We start from the raw sequence: 17295 nt of genomic DNA, 5'->3' as shown, positions 1-17295 counted from the left end.
TGCTCAAGGCAGGTCCAACTACACTGGGCTCCTCTGGGCCCTGCACAGTCAAAGCCTGACCATGTCCCAGAACACAGATTCCACAGCTTCTCTGGGCTTCTGTTCCAGTGTTCGACCAGTCCTATGGGGAACAGATTCTCCCTAAAATTCAACTGGCATTTCTCATCTTCCACATTGTGCCCATTGCGCTCTGTGCAAACTCTGAGAGGAGCCTGGCTCCAACTCCATCTCTGCTCTGGCATTTGCCTTTGCTGAGCTTGGTGAGATTCCTGATGGACCATTTCTAGGGCTGAAGTTGTCTGGTCTCCTCTCTAGATAGCTCCTGTTCTTGATTATGGGGGAGGAATTTAAACTAATGACATGTTTTAATACAAAGTCCCAGATTATGGCAACAGGGAATGCCTTCAAGTGGATATATATTCAAGAGGTATATGCTTCATGTAGTGAGATTCACAGAATTTTAGTATTTATTTCAAAGGTAAGTTTAAGGTAACATTAGGATCTGAATGAGAAGTAAAACACAATATCCGCCCAGAGGCAGACAAAAACAGAGTCTTAAGATGCAAGAGAAGCATAATCCTTAACAATAGGGCAATTCAAGCAAAAATTAGAACAGTAAATTTATCTATGCTAAAAAACATACTATCCCCACCCACCACAAAAAAAAAAAACAAACCCAAACTGGCTGCATACTTACTTAACAACCACTTCTGTATCTATTTCTTCTATCTGCGAAACCGTATTAACCACACACTGTCAAATTTTAAGGGGAAAAAAAACAAAACAAAAGAAGATCTTAATCCTCAAGTTAAATAAGGAAAAGTAAAATAAGAAAAGAAAGACATACTTTTATCACTTAACAACTTGTTTCTCTAAAAACAAACCAAAAGAAACCCCCCAAAGCAACTGGTGCATACAAAACTGGCCAGCTTCTTTAGCAGGCAGAAGCATTTCTTCAGGTCTCCAGTACAATCAATGTTCATTCCAAACACATCTGCTGTTTTACTGCCATTCCACTGATCTCTTTTCCCATTACCTGTAAGCCCAAGGTACAAATCAACTCCGCTCAGACTGAAAAAGGGCTTTTCTCCCAAAACCAGACAATAAGCTGAACGAATGAATAGTAGAGTGTGAACTCATCTTGCCTTTAAGCAAGTTTGTACAATCCCAGTGGTGACTGAGGGCTGGCATCTCAAGCTACATCGGTTTTACCTGTGTTTTGAATAATAGTGGTCAGCACAAAAGCTTCTGAAGAACAGAACCTTGTTCTTGAATTATGCAGTGTGCTCAGTGCTAACAAATCTCTGCTCTTACACCCACCTGGCAACAAAAAGCTACTAAAAATCACTGACCAAAACAGCCCAGCAATGCATTTGAAGAGGAAGCACACTTTAAGTGTGGCAAGAAAACAGTTTCCCTTATTAAGGAAAAATACCCCTAAGAGCTGAGACAATGGGCCACATACAAAAGCATTGCACAAACCACACAGAAATACTCAAATCCTGCCTGTTTTCCTTAACCAACAGAAACTTACACTGGAATTTGATTAAACGTTGTCTACTATTAAGCAGAGGGGAAGCCTAAAAAATCCAACTTAAATTTCCCAGCAGAATGGGAAAAGCATTTTGAAACTGAGCAGAAAAACAGGGAGTGCTACCTGTCTATTATATGACCAAACAAAGAATTTAAAAGGGAAAAAAAAGTCTCCTTATGACTGCTGATAGAGGCAAGTGAAAAAAAAAGTGGAGACTGCCAGGGAGATGAACAGCTTTACTGTGGTGTTATTCATTCATTCCTTTTTTTTTTTTTTTTATTTACTAGCAATATGGGCCTATCCCCATCCTGCACAACCAGACCAACAGAACCATGGGGCTGCAAAGTGAAAGGCATTGGAGCAGCCAAGTCTGGCTTAAAACAAAAACCTTCAAATAACAGTATTAAAAAAACAAAATGCAAACTTTTAAAAACTAGGTTCCCAACCCAGTTCACAATGCAGCTGTGAACTGCAGACTGTCCTAAGAGACAGGACATGCCCAACCCAGCACCTATCTCCCAGGCTTTGAGATACACATCAGAGCGTAACTCTTGAAATTATCACCCATTTCTAGGGGAAAAAAAAATGTTCTTACACAATATTCTTCACATATGCAGGCAAACAAACAAGAGGAGTAAAACTGAAAGTACCAAACACACACTCTTAAGTTCAACCTAATCTGTTAGCAAACAAAAGCCAACATGTCACTATCCAAATTAGCCAATGTATTTCCCCCAAAGAAGTAATCTGAACTGTGTTCAATTATTGGTTTTAGCCGGTTTTATCAATAAAGCTTTTTGGTTTTAGCAATAAAGCTTTTTAGCTTGAAAGATACACTGCCCTAAATGGCAAACCACCACACCAACACAGAAAAGGATTTGGGGCTTAAATTAAGGGTTTTTTTAAAGGTGAGCACTTCTACCTTCTGCATTACTTCACCTTGCTCTCTCAGAAAAAGGCAAGTATATTTTCCAACCTCTTATCATGTGCCTGCACTAGGTCTGTGCTAACATTAAGGCAAGCAATATTTTCTGTACCATTTGCTGGGAATTCATTTGTTTAAACTGGCAAGTTCTTTGATTCTTTTTTATGTATTTACATCAAGAACTCAAGGGTTTTGTTTTACAGAGTGTTGCGGGGAAGAGGTTTTTAGTGCGGTTTTGGAGTGTTTGTTGTGGGTTTTTAATGAAATGTTACGACACAACGCTACTGTTTGGGAGAACCATGTGTTAAGAGAAATGAAAGTTCAGAACAATTTTACAGAGAAAACAGGGAGCTTATGTTACCTACACCTTCCAAAAGGTCTTCTCTGTAAAGACCTCTGTGCTTCAGGGAGCCCTTAGGTGTCTGCAAGCTCAGCTGCTCTGAGACACCATCAGCCACCAAAAAACTTCATCAAAGCTGTTCTTAACGACTAAAAAAATTATTTGCAAGGGGTAGAGGAAAGCTTGTCAGATACATTAGAAATGTTTGTCTTACCTGTTTAATTATATTCTTTGCAGTATTAATCATTTCATCTCCATATATTTCATAAAAATTTAGCTTCCTTTGTTTTAGAAGTCCAAATACTAGAGATACAAGTCTCTCCTACCAAGAAAAAGAAAAATTAAACAACAACAAAAAAACGACACACATGAAAAATATCAAGGTGAAGACAAGAAACAATGTTAAGAAATTGCACAGCAGTAAGAAAGTTCATGTATCAAGCACACAATGAACAGCATTTAGGTCAATCCAGTTCTTCCGGACTAATGCCAAGCTTTGCCTATACAAAAAAAGTTCCCCGTGGCAATACCAGCCGAGTCTCTTTCTCCCACCCCTCTTTCCTGCCAATTCCTCAATTGGGCTCACTCACAAGTGCTTAAACCTGTGGATAGTTCTAACCATGACTGAGTTTCCTGACCCTGAGCAAGACTGACACTAAGCACAGCCCAAGTGAGAGGCTGGCACGCGGCAGCACAGAGGGCAAGAAACCACAGGGCAGAAATGGGAGTACTGCAGTGCTACTGCCAACCACTACATCTCATGAAATGGGTTAAACAAGGCTGAACAGTTCATAGGCTCTAGCAATTACTGAAGAGCCCTACAGCCAAAATCCAGAAAAATCTTTTCTGGGCTAGAAAGCAACCACAATAGCTTAATCTTCATATGTTTATGATCTTCAGAGGAATGAGGAATATGTATCTACATATACACTGTGAATGAAGCATGCATTCAGGGCAACCATATGCTTGGTATAAGCACTCATAAAAGCATGGGGAGACAGAATGAGAACAACATGCAAATACAAACATTGCAAAACTGAAATTTTACAACCAAGTCAATGAGAAACCATGTTCTTTTCCACTTACATGCTTAGGTTCATGAAGTATACATTTAATCAGAGAAAAGAGAACTGATTATTTTGAAAAAATAAAGTGGGCCTGGATTGCTGTCCTGAGTTTAATTAGAATTATTTCATCTTATCAAGCACAAAAATAAAGGGGCGGGGAGAGGTGTGGATGAGAAGATAAATAGCCTGAAATTACGGTGTTGCTACTAGGGACCTGAGTGAATTAGTTGGTGTTAATTAAGTATGTTAAAGATGCAAACATATTCATGAGACAGTTTATTTCAGTAACAGACATACCTCTTCTAGAATTTGGCAATCATCTTCTAGGGGTCTATTTAAATCATTGCAAGCATAAGTTGAAAACTCTGCAATCATCATTTTATCTATCAGCTTTTCCAGTTCACAAAGCTGTGAGCCAAGATGCCTGAGAAAAACAGCCATTGAGATATGAGCTAAATAATCAACCTGAAAACGAATCATTAGTTCACAGTTGAAGAAAATAACCACCCAGCAGGAAATTTCCATGCAATCAACGCTGGCTTAATGGGAGGCTCCAATCTTTCACTCCTCAGAGCAGCTGAAATCATGCATTTTTCAGAGGCACTGCCACCTTGCACCAAAACATATGGACTTGAATACTGATGTAGGATAAAATTTGTAAGTACGGCTTTTTGTTTTTTCTTTTTGGAAGGTGCCAAGTACCTCTCTGCCCAATGAGGTGAACCAGAACTAAGAATACTCAGTGCTTGTCAGTATTCTTTGGCTTGTCGAGTTCCCCAGATCATCAGTCCACGAGTTCTTCTAATTCAAACATTTGAGCTTTTGATGAGGTCACAAAATTAAATTCACATGAGATGCATTAATAGCATTACATGACAGGATGGCTTTCAGAGAACACAGAAGAGTTTCTAAATTTGCCATTTTTTATGCTAGTCTAAATGAAAAATGTTTTTCCCACGTATTGCAGATTTTAAACCATATTTTGCACACTGTTGTCATACAGAACCACAAGGGAATTTCTCACATCAGGAATGTCAACCACTCCTTAAAAGTGGGAACTTCAGAGATGTCAAACACCCCAGGGTTTTCAACTTCCACTAACAGCTGGGGACAAATATCTGTAAAAATCAGACTGCTTTCTCTTTACCAAAAAGAAACAAACACAGACACTTTGCAAATGAGAACTAAGAGGAGCTGTGATATTTTAGATAAGCCTGGATACAAAATGGGGAGGATGAACATGGCTTTCATTCACTGCTGGTGTAGCTGGACCCTTTGCTGTCATAGCTAGTGGACTCCTGGTAACTCCTCTTTGCAGAAATCCACACGGCCAGAGCTGAGCTGAAGTCAATGAATCTTGCTAGATCTGAGCTGAGCAGATTAATTAATTTATTTTACTTTCAAGATGACCAGGGATAACTGTTGTTCAATAACTCATCGAAATGGACAAAGCAGGCATATTTCAAATATCTAATTTAAGCAAAAATGACCTGTAGAAAATCCAAGCCTGTTGCTTCACGGGCATTTCAGAACAAATACAACAGGAAAACACCCTAAAGATTATTATTTGGAATGTAATAACTGGAGTTGCAAAAGTGACAGTAGGACTAAGAGCCACAACACAAAGGCTCTTACTGAGGTAAGCATGAAGATGGCTCCTTGGTACATTATTTCTGTACCTGTGCTGAACTGCACTGGAACACACCTCTCCTCTCAAATCCCAGCTATGGGAACATCCAACAATAGCTCCCAGCACCTGCCCTCACCACTATGCCCAAAAGGTTTTAGTCCCTAGCAGCCACAAAAATCCAACCTGAACATGCAGGAACAAGTCAAACCTTAATTCACACTCCAGTGAAACACCTTGGTAATTATCTCTTAACAGGTACCACTCACACATCAGATCCCTTCAACAAATCCTGAGTATGACAACCCTATCATGTAAAATGATGAGCGCAGGGTAAAACTTCTGTTAAAATACACAAATGAGAACTGTTTTTCCATGTATCTGTGTTTTACTGTATAAAATACCATGAAAGTGTGGTTTTCCAGCATACCTCTGCTAAAAAAAAACCCCAAAAAAACCAAGCACCAAACCAGAAAAAACCAAACCAAACCAAAAAATCCCCCACAAACAAGATCACTGTTATCTCCATCACCCCAATAAGGACTGTGAAAACAACACAGAAAGTGTTTTCACAGATTTTTAAGTTAGTTAACACATTAGCTTTTCCATGTAAAATTAAAAGGGTGAACTTGAAAAGGTTAGAGCTCTGAAACTTTAATTCTATCCTACAGTAGAAGCAAGCAGTTACAACTGACACATATCATTATTGACATTAACGTAGATTAAAGACACCAATGAATTACTTCACACCACCTTTACTGGTTTTTTTTCAATTTTTTGCTACAACTAGAAACAAACTACATTCTTCTCTGCATAGAGTATGATGAGGGAAAAATTAATTGATGATCTGAGTAGTTTTCTTACTGCTTTATATTGAATGATTCTGACATGACTCAATTGAAAACACCAAATTCTACAAGCTGCCATGGCTTGCAGAAACAACAAGTTGTTGGGGTTTTTTTTCATCAGGTATTTAGTAAAAAAAAAAATAGTAATTATTTATAAAATGAGTTACTGCTTTAGAAGTTCATCTCTTCTTAAAATAAACCTGGTATTTAACTCACTTGACAACTGCATCATTCTTGCTCAGAATAAAGCAAGACCTCTTTCGTATTTCTTGGGAAAAGCTAAAGTGTATGTGCTTGCCATCAATTTATATTTTTTAAAACGTTTTTTTAGAAACACAACATTCTACTGAGAAGTTTTATCAAGACTTCCATCTTTCCATTGCACATTATTTCTTCACACAAGCTATATACACAGGCCATTGTGAGACTTGAAAACTCTGCTGGGCTTCTCAACTGCACTTGCATTTCTGGTGGGGTTCATGACTTAGGTAGCCCTTAACTCACCTTTGTGAGCCTTTACTGTCCAAAGCAGAGGGGACACTTCCCAATCACGTCACTGTCTGTAACTCTACCAAAACCAGCTAAGCTTTACTCATATAAATTATTCTTTACAGACAAGATTACTATCTACCTGCAAGTATGTTCTACACCTGAGGGTAATTTTGAAACAATGGCACATCCTTGGGACATCATGTGTATCAACCCAATGTCAAGAGAATTGCACTCTCTGCTGACAGATCACACAGGTTACCCAGCTGCAAAACACAGCTGATTCTGAACGATGCTGTCACAGGGCTGCAGAACTGCTCAGACTGTCACCAAGGTCAATACAAAGGTGACTCAGTCAAGGGCTATGCACCAGAATCAAGTGGTTGATAACTGGAACAGTAGAGAGGACAAACTGCACTGAGGTGTCTGAAGAGAGACAAGCTACACTTTTTAAATGGTCTGTTTCTAGGTTTTTTAATAAAAACACTTAGAGCAACTTCATCTCAGTAATTTATTAGCTCACTTACATTTTTTTTCCTTTTTTATACTATTTTTAGTATTTTTTCCTGAGATCTTTCCTACATAAAATTTGAGTGTTTTTCCAAACTAGCTAGAAGGGGTGTTAGGAAGTTGACATAACAGATGGACAAGAACAGTAACTATATCAAATTCTGAACATTCATGTTACAGTTACTGAGCAACAACCATGCTTTCATTATGCAAGCTGTGGACCACTGGGCTGCAGGAACCACATAATCTCTAAACAAACCACCCCTCACCTAGCATCAGCTTAGAAAACTTAGCACAGAGCTCCTCAGCTGGCTGATGCAAGCCTTGGAGCTGGTTTAACCACACACTACTTTTGCCAGCACCATGCCACACTGGCAGCTTTGCATACAAGACTTTTAAACTATCTGTATCTTATGATGGCTTATTTTACATCAGCTAAAAGGATTCTGCTGTATTAATACTCTTGCATGTTCCTTTAACAACTCAAGACCGGGTCAGTCACTAAAGACACGGGCCCAGAGTGGAGCTGTGTAGCAAGAACCCATCCCTGGGGTGCTGCCTGCAGGAGGATTGCAGACCCCCACATGGAAAACGCCTCTCAGCTGTGAGCTACAAGCCATGCAAGATGAAAGTCCAGCCACAGCTTGGCTCTCATCTCTGCACCCCTAAAACATCTGTAAACCAGAACAGAGGATAAAGTATTTAGATGTCCAAGTTCATCCCACTCCAAAAAAACCCCATCTCTGGCAAAGGCATCAGTCACACACTGCTTATGCCACACTTACATTTTATACCTTCTGCATTAGGTCCTCTAAGAATGAATGAACACAGGTAGAACAAATCCCTTCAGCCAACATAATGTGCTCAACGCATTCCAGCTCTGCTTGCATTTTATGTACTTCCTACATGGTTACCTACCGGAAACTGTGAATACCTTGAAGCTCTTGCTGTAACACCTCTTGTGTTGTTGCTATTAAGTCCAAAGCTCCAACATACTCCGAAGTGGAGAGCAGCAACTGTACTGTGGGCTGTGTTTGGTGTACAGTAGCCATTAACTTCAGTTTATTGTATGCTTTTATACAGTTATTTCTGGTGAGCGACAGTCTTAAAACTCGAAGTGATCCTTCACACATTACTTTATCAATTTTAGAGATCTTCTCTCTAAGCAATTTTACAGCCTGGGAGGTTTTCCTGAGGTAGTCCTGCAACTCATGCTGAGAGGTCATTGCATGAAAAAATGCTTCTGAGCGGAGAGAAATCTGATGAGCAATATTGACTTCCACGATGTCCAGATAATGGCTCAGCTGGGAAGAGGAAACACCAACATTATTTTTATCACCTGGAAGCTTTATCACCATGTAAATACACTTTCAGGGTATTTGTCTTATTGTATCAAGAGGAAATTTTGCTAATAAAAATTAAATCCCTTTGTCATTGTGGTTTAATAATTTCTTTTTAAATTAACTCAAAATCACTGTGGGAAGGCTGATTTGATGCCTTTCGTACTTGAAAATAAAAAGTTAGAAAAGCAAATAAAACTAAAATACCTGAAGTTTTTTACCATGTGGTTGCACACTGGCCACAGAATATGGACAATAACCAGGAGACAGCTCTGGATGCTGGCTTGCAAGCAACAGTATATACATGCAAATAGTCTATGAAATTTGGGTCACTTCAGCTGCTAAAGGTGCAGCCACTATACTTGATGACACCCCACTGGAATGGCCCTGCTTATTTAAAAAGCTGTAGTGCCTTCTTTGTAGAGAAACCTCCAGGGCATCTCTGGCTGCAGTTGTACTTTTGCCAACCAGCTGGAATTAGTACTAAGCCTATTTCCTGTGTGCTGGCACTGTGGGATTCCCAGAGACAGAGTACACCTACATGTTCAGAACCTGAAATTCAGATTCTCTGTCCGACAGTTACCAGACCACTGCGTTGGCCTGATTCTTTGACTGTAAAAGCTCTGTGGTCTGACTTATGCTGAATATGCAAACTCCAAGGACTGAGGCTTTAGGATGCTCATCTGAATGTTAGTACTCAGATGACCTGGTTTCTCAGAGGTGCCAAGCATTCAAACCTCCTGCTGAATTCCAAGAGGCCAACCAGAGATGGAAAGGAAATCAGCTGGATAGTGTTGCCTTCTTGAAGTTACTTTCATACTGCTTTCTGTGGAGACACTAGGGATCTATCTATACAATATGCAAACCCACCTTTCTTGTTCACATCTAATTTAATCGGAAACATCCTCCACCAACCACTGTGACACACCTAGCCACAGGGAAAGCCAAGACAGACTCTGACATAGAGATCAGAGAAAGGGCTATTACAAACAACTATTTATGTGATTGTACCAACCAGATACCTCAGGTCCCTTCACTATGCTCAACAAGGTAGAACAAACAGAGCAAACAGTACCTGCCTCAAAGAGTTTACAGTCCCAAAGTAGGGCAACACATGGGAGGAGGTAAGGAAGGAAAAAAACATCATGGGGAAATTACTAAAGTAGATCAACAGCAGTCCAAAAGCCTGTAAGCAGATCTGCTTAAGGCAAGATTTTCAAAATCCTGTTGGAAAATGGTGCCTGGAGCAAGGGACAATTATGGCAGCAGGGTGCATGTTTATACGTGGTAAGTGTAAACCTCAGGTAGTTCAGAGCCTTTAAAAAGTAAAACAAAAAATTTGGGCTCATTTCAGTCATATGAAGCAGTGTTTTCACTCCTCTGCATCAGTGAGGGCTCTGGGTCTGCTTCAACACAAGTCCTTTCTGAGTGTCCATCCTGCTGCTGCCAGGCACACTTCAAGAAGTTCACAGCATATGCCAGACATTGCTTTCTCATCTTCAGACAGCAACTGCCTCAAAAAACTCCAAAGAAGCCTTCCTCCAACTCTGGGCATGGAGGACAACCTAATAATGAACCTTTCAGTTAGCCTCCAGCAGAGCCTGTCCCATCCTCCTGACTTGGCAGGAGAGCAGGAAGACTAATACCCAGAAATTTGGAAACACTTTCCAGACGATCTCATGTTATTTTTTTCTTAATGTACCCCAGACTCCAAAATTACTCAGATTTTCTAAAAGCATTTTATGAGTATTTGTACTGTAAAGACGACTCATAATGAGATTTTCTATAGTATGACTACATAACTAACAAAAAAAGAAAAAAACTACCAAGAAGAGACTTCTGTTTCCAATATGAAAGAAACAGCTCTGCTTTCACATTCTCCTTTGTGAAATGCAAAAACAGATCAGTGCAGATGACAACAAAAGAGGAATCTCTTAAAATACAAACCCAGTAGGATTTAGTATTGCTTTTAGCATAGAAAGCACACTGCCTTGAATCTGAAATTTTCCTGAGATGTTGGAAAGTAACAGTCTTACACACTGTACAACCTGTGCAATCCAGCTTTCCCTCCTCATGGAACTGCTCTTCCTCCCTAAGAGAACTACTCCACACCTCTGAAGTTCTCAATATATACCTGTTTCAGTAAGTTACAGCTGTTATGAAGAGCCAGTTGTTACATCACATACAGATTCTTTTTTTCCAGATTTGACAGATTTATTGAGCAGGGAAAAAAGTTCTCTTTCAGTAGGATGTTTCCTGCATGATTTACTAACAACCTGCAGCCTGATGTAAAATGAGAGACAGCAAAGCCCACAACGATGTCTCAAGAAACACTACACAACAGCAGCATGGAGTTCCTTCGTAGTATCTACCAGCACTGATGGATAACCACAACTTGTGTCGAAGTTGTACCTTTTCTTGAAGTAACTTGGAGGAAGCTGCATCACGATTTCCTTTTCCACCAGCGGTACTAAAATGAGACCATGGTAAAACGGCATTAAATGTTAAGGAATCTTCCAAGGCAAAATCTGGTTTCATAAAAATCTGAAACAGAAAAACAAAAGAAATAAATGTGCCTCACTCACCCCTACATTTCTTGCCCCAGTTAAACACATCTCCTGTCTCATTAAGCTAACAGAGACCTTATTTGTTGATTTCAAAATCCAGATTTTCATTTATCCAGGTGAACAAACTCATTCCAGACCTTACAACCAAAGTACTTTACACTTTGAAAGCTTGTGTGATATGACAAAGTCTTATCTTCCTGAAAGTGGAAGCCATAGTCCAAAATTACATGTGTATTCATTCAATCACCTGAGATGACCTAAACACCCTGAGTGTGCGAACGTAGGCAGCACTGAAGTGCAGGTGGGCCCTCTCAAGAATCTTAGCAAAGCTTCTTCACTAACGAGGGCATCCTGCTGCTGATCTGTTCATTCCTGGGGCCACAGCTTCTACCAGGCTGATGATCCAGCCAGCTGTCAGGGTGCAGCTAGTGTTGTCTGGGAGGGAGCAGAGCCTCGAGCTGCTCTCCTTTATCAGGATGCAGCAAACATGCTCAGCACAAGAAGAGGCAGTAAGGTGTAACATTAACTACACCTCCGGGAGAACTATCAATCTGAATTCACTCTGATAACATTTATACTTGACAAAACCTTGAGCTTACAGGCAGGCAGTAGAACCCTTTTCCTTTTATTTATGAAGTGTAATTTTCAAGGGTTCAACACAGACTGCAGCATCACACCACACTCAAGCATTCTTGTTTCCTGGACTTTAAACACTGCAGTGACAGCTACTCAAGTCGCAGCCTGCACGACTGGCACAGAGATGCTGACCCATATTAACACTCTGACTTCTTACTGTACCTAGAAAAAAATTATTCACACTAAAATGGAATCTGGAGTTGTGTCTTTTGTCAACCTGACACAAAAACCCACATCACGTACACTGTGTGCTTATATGGAAGAGACCCCTGATCAAGGATTCCAGAAGTTAAACCTAATGCTAAGTTGTACACTAGGTAATGTTCAAGCGTTTCTCAAACTCTCCAGTCTTCCCTTCCTCCTAGAATGGCCAATTTTGCTCAGCTCTGAGGTCTGAACTTCACTTATTTAAAGATGAAAAAAATAATGATATTTGTATTATACTTTAAGAGAAAAATTGAGACCATGGAAAGAAGAAGAAAAAAAAAGACAAAGCAAATCATCCTTAGCCTTTTTAAATTCTGAGCACTACACATCCTCTTGAGAATCAACCCAAGTCATCAGCAAGGACAAAATTTCTACATGCATATATTTAACACTTCACGTGAGGAAGCCTTACAACAGCTCTGAGTGCACAGAAGCCATACCTTAGGTACTTGTTCCAGATCTGTCCTGGATTTATCTAAAATTAAACAAAACACAAGTAGTTATTCATGAGCAAACAATGGGAAACAATCTCCTTGAACAAGTGAATCCCATGAACATGAGGAAGTTTTCAAGACAACGATGGCATGTTCCTCACAGAGAGGGAACAGGGTTACAAACTGAAATGAAACCTTCTGACTGAACACGAGGAGAACCTTTTCCATCATGAGGACAATCAAGCATTGGAGCAGGCTGCCCAAAAGGGCTGGGTACTTTGGAGATTTTCTGGACATATACTTGTACATATTTTCTGGATATTTCTATTTTTCCATGGTAAAGCTTTGAATGCCTTGGGCTGACCTCACAGCTGAACTGGCTTTGAGATGGCCACTGCACTGAAGGCCTTCTGAAGTCCCTGCCAACCTGAAAAATGCTGATTCCTTGAAGTGCTTTTTTGTCCTTTGCAGTTCAGGTCTCATGCTCAGACTACTCAAAGGAGCTTGCACTTGGCTGTTTGGCAGTGTCAGTGTTAGTCATACAAAGCAATCTGCTTAGCACTTCACATTCATTAGTGCACTGGCAAGGGCCAGTAAAAGGTCCTTCTAACATCACCCCAGTTTTAATGCTCCAGACTGAAGCTGCCCATACAATCACTTTTGCGCGGCACTTGGAGACTGGATGCACAAAGACTGGCAAGAAGGATGAACAAGGGCTCGGGCCAGAGTCCCTAGCACACTGAGCAAGCAGCACAGCAGCAGTAATTTCCATGGAGTAAGATGACCTGACAATTGCAGAGGGTGAGAGAGTTGAGCAGGGAAAAGAGTTAATTCATTACACCCTAGCAGAACTTGAAGAAAAGGCAAATTCAGACTTTTGAGGTTCAGGCAAAATCCCCTGTCCCACCCTGGTAACTTTAGTGTACATTATGAAGAGGGGGCACATTGGAGGACAAAAAAGTTGAGGAATTTAAAAGCGACAAACCCATATCTCTGCTGGACAGTCTGCTCATCCCTGACAAACATGGCAAGTGCTACTTCAGCATCAGCTCCCACTGCTCTCACCTCTTTGGTTTTTACTTCATTTGTTTCTTACTTTATTTGTATCAAAATACAAAAGGCAACCTTGGAATCATTCTGCTGTCCTCAGCCTTTGCTCAGACCAATTCTTACAGAAGTAAAAGGCCAAGTCTTGTGGGATGGAGTTAGAGGAAGACAGGAAACAGTAACAGCAGAAATTATAGAAAATCACAAGCTTCAGTTTACCAAATGATGCTTCTAAGAGGAACTGTCCAGCTACCCAAGGAGCTCCCAGTTACTTTGGTGACACTAATTTTCTCTTTTTAAAAACATTCAGACTCTTTTAAAACATATTAAGCTAAGACTGAAGAAGGCACTTTGATTTTACAGTATGCAGCACAGACAGACTCATTCTGGAACAGCTATTCAAAAATAACACCAATACAGAGAAACCCTGCAGAAAGGCTTCCTTTTGCACAGAAGAGGAGGAAGAAAGTCAACTGAAACAATTTGATCAAAAGGAGTAAGCTACTGGATCCTTTTTGTTGTATTACCTGTAGACATTGATATAGATAAGCCTCATCAAACAAGGATTGATAAATGAATCCTTTTATGCTAACATTTTTGAGAAAGTAAATTAAAATAAATATTAAAAACTTTCTCCAAGTTATGAGTGTCTCTTTTCCTTTTTTTTTTTTTTCCTTTTTTATTTTGCCTCTTGCCTTCCTTCCTGTTTAGTTTCCTATTAGCTGAACTACTTTTCCATGAATTCCTGAAATTCAGCCTTCACTCACAGGTTTGAGCTCCCCAGCACAAGACAGACCTAGACACACTGGAGAGAATCGTGTCAAGAGCCACAAAGATCATTAAGAAACAAGGAGGAGAGACTGTTTAGTCTGGAAAAGCCCAGGGGAGATCAGTGTGCTTAAAGATCTGATGAGGGGGCACAAAGAACACAAAGTTGGTTTTTCTCTGTGGTGCCCAGTGTCAGGACAGGAGGCAATGGGCAGAAACTGATTACATGAAAGATTCCATCGGAACACAAGGAAATACTTTTGCCATGAGGGTGGTAAAACACTGAAACAGGTTGCCCAGACAGACTGTGTAATTTCCATCTGTGATATCCAGAACCCAACTGGACACTGTCCTCCCATAGGTGGCCCTGGCATGAGCAGATGGTCTAGACTAGATCATCTTGAGATTTCACTTCCCATCTCAGTCATGACGTGACTCTCATGGCAGAGATACATGAATGGCACTGCAGTTCTGCACTGCGAAGCCAACAGCTCCTACAAATTTGATGCAACAGTTTCAATGGGTCTTAAAATAAAAAGCAGTTAAAGAAAACACTGCCAGCGCCACAATGACCTGCCATGAACGCAAACATGCCAAGAAAATGTTTAAAAGCAAATATCACAAGCATTTTGACCTATAAAATGACAGCAGTGGTCATGAATACTTCTAAGCCTACCATGTCTGAGTTTTCAAATATTGTTTCAAAGAAACCATCAGCTATTATTATACATGAAGACCTCAAGCAAATAACAGAGACAATTAGTACATTATAGAATCAATAATGAGTAACATTTGTAACACTTGCTACTGATGTTATAACATACTGATAAAAAAGACACCACTTTTTAATGATTAAAGGAGGCTTTGACTGTACCGTGAGTGTGTAATAGTGTCCTGTCAAAGGTATCTTTAGGAGTACAAATATTCTTGCATCTTTCATGAACTTTCTCTCTCTGTAGAAGAGAAAATACATTAAAGAATTATTCTGATGCCTAAAATCCAGAACTTCTTCATTTGAAGCAAAACATTCAGTGAAACACAACTGAATTATGCAAATAAATTCTGGCAAGTTCACAGTATTTTCTTCCTCTTATAAACTCAGACAAAGTTTTTCCAGGTGAAAGGTACCAAAAACTTCAACCTATAGTGGATGTGTTGGGTTTTTCCTGTATCTTTACATCTCAAGAGAAAATGAACACAGAAGTTATTGAAAAGGTGTAATAACTTCTCTACATAAGGATATATAATCACAGATCAATTGTAATTACATATACAAACATTTATTTGCTGACTAATCCAGAAATCACACTAACACACAAAGAATCCTTTTTCATTGCTAAATCAAATTGGATGAAAGTAGAAATTACTTGCACACATTACTAATGAGTACCTTGCTGAAACCATGTATCTTGTTTCGTCATGCTGAGCTTCAAATTTTAAACACCACCAGAGACCATAGTGGTGAGAAATTACATTTCTAAAGAACACCAATGTTAACTAGATTTCTGCTAGAAGCTACACAGCTCAGTTCCAAAATCTTCTTTCATTTAGCAGTCACTGCATGAAGTACTAATTTTAAAGGATGAAATCTTAAAACATTTAAAATGCTGAATATGTGAGTTAAAGGCAATGGTTCTGCTGTAGTTCAGTTATAGACAATTCACTTCCACAGTCTTTAACTATGATTAAACAAGTAACACTTCCTGCAGCTAATTCTGAACCAGCAAAAAAATAAGGAAGTTACAAACCAAGGAAGCAGAAAACAGCGGGAGACTTCTACATGTTCTTTCAGTTAAAAAAAGAAAGAATACTACATACTTACTGACACTTGTATTTTTAAGAGATTGTAGAAGTCTCCTACTGGTCCTGGTGTCCTTAGATGTAGCTTACACTTCCCTGTTACAAAAGAAATCATGAAGATAATAGGCCTATTTATAGTTTGAGAAGTCCATGTATAAATGTTTCACTGTTTAGATTGAAGACTCTTAAAAATATCTCCAACCCTCACAGTATGTAGTCATTTGATCCAAAGGTCTGAGAATGCCATGTTGCATTGTAGAGCCCAATCCTTAAACAATCCTTACAGGAAAAAAAGGATTAACAACCAGAAAGAATATGAACTGCAAGCCCTGGTGCAGAGCTCAGTACTCAGAAACAGAAGTTAAAAATAACAAGAAATTGCCTCAGGACAATTCAGAAAGCATTTTCCACACAATGGGTTCTGAGATTATAAAACCAGAAATGTCTAACGAAGACCAAACCAACAACGAAAAAGCAAATTATCAGCTAACTGTACGATGGGCTACTAGCAGGGACAACCTAATTAGAACAAGGATCTCCTTCTGGTCCCTAGGACTATGTGCACCTAATTGGGGGTTCTTACCGGAGCGATTTCCTGTTGGTATAATGCAAAATGTTCCTTGGTGATCTGTGGGAGGTAGAATGAAGGCGTGACTTCAGTGTCCACAAAGTCCACTCCCCATGTTTTTGTAAAGAAATCAGATTCCCTTTTTGCTAACCTAGGATCATTTAGTGCTGCTGGGAGATTGACTTTGGAATGATAAATAGTCCATCTTTGCTGATCCGCAACTAGAGATGGGCTGTCACGTAAGTTATTGGGATTGCCTGCAGCACAAAAGACAAGACATTTTGTTAGGGTGAGAAACAAGGCTGTAGCTTTTGCTAAAATGTGGTTCTTAAGCAAACCATGTTTTACCAGTTACATACTGCATTAGAATTATCTATGCAAAAGACAGATTATATTCTCCTTCTGCAACACTTCACCTTGCATTCCTTCTATGAGATTAACCAGTCAAGTTCTGAACACAGAAGTGGTGTATTGACACTTACTAAATAGATTTAGCTCAACAACTTTAGCTTCTAGTGAAGAGAAAAAAATTCCAACCACAAACATATTTCTAATAATCTGATCTTGATCAGAATGACAGCTGCAATT

The 17295-nt window shown here is 39.6% G+C and overlaps 1 protein-coding gene across 2 annotated transcripts in view; it reads right to left on the bottom strand.

Annotated features, from left to right (window-relative positions):
• Nucleotides 1–17295, bottom strand: part of VPS54 (VPS54 subunit of GARP complex) — a 47586-nt gene that overhangs the window by 20838 nt on the left and 9453 nt on the right. The window contains exons 4-12 of one of the 2 annotated variants that reach the window (XM_039570092.1): nucleotides 16859–16964; nucleotides 16723–16767; nucleotides 15214–15292; nucleotides 12531–12565; nucleotides 11093–11150; nucleotides 8259–8644; nucleotides 4164–4290; nucleotides 3014–3121; nucleotides 698–753 (exon numbers count right to left, since the gene is read on the bottom strand). In XM_039570092.1, the coding sequence (XP_039426026.1) occupies nucleotides 698–753; nucleotides 3014–3121; nucleotides 4164–4290; nucleotides 8259–8644; nucleotides 11093–11150; nucleotides 12531–12565; nucleotides 15214–15292; nucleotides 16723–16767; nucleotides 16859–16964 (1000 nt within the window). Of the gene's footprint in view, nucleotides 1–697; nucleotides 754–3013; nucleotides 3122–4163; nucleotides 4291–8258; nucleotides 8645–11092; nucleotides 11225–12530; nucleotides 12566–15213; nucleotides 15293–16722; nucleotides 16965–17295 lie in introns of both variants that reach the window. The other variant, XM_039570091.1, reaches the window with a different exon arrangement.

This window comes from Corvus cornix, chromosome 3 (assembly GCF_000738735.6).
Source record: "Corvus cornix cornix isolate S_Up_H32 chromosome 3, ASM73873v5, whole genome shotgun sequence".
Taxonomy (NCBI): Eukaryota; Metazoa; Chordata; class Aves; order Passeriformes; family Corvidae; genus Corvus; species Corvus cornix.
This window is presented reverse-complemented; position numbering and strand designations above follow the sequence as displayed.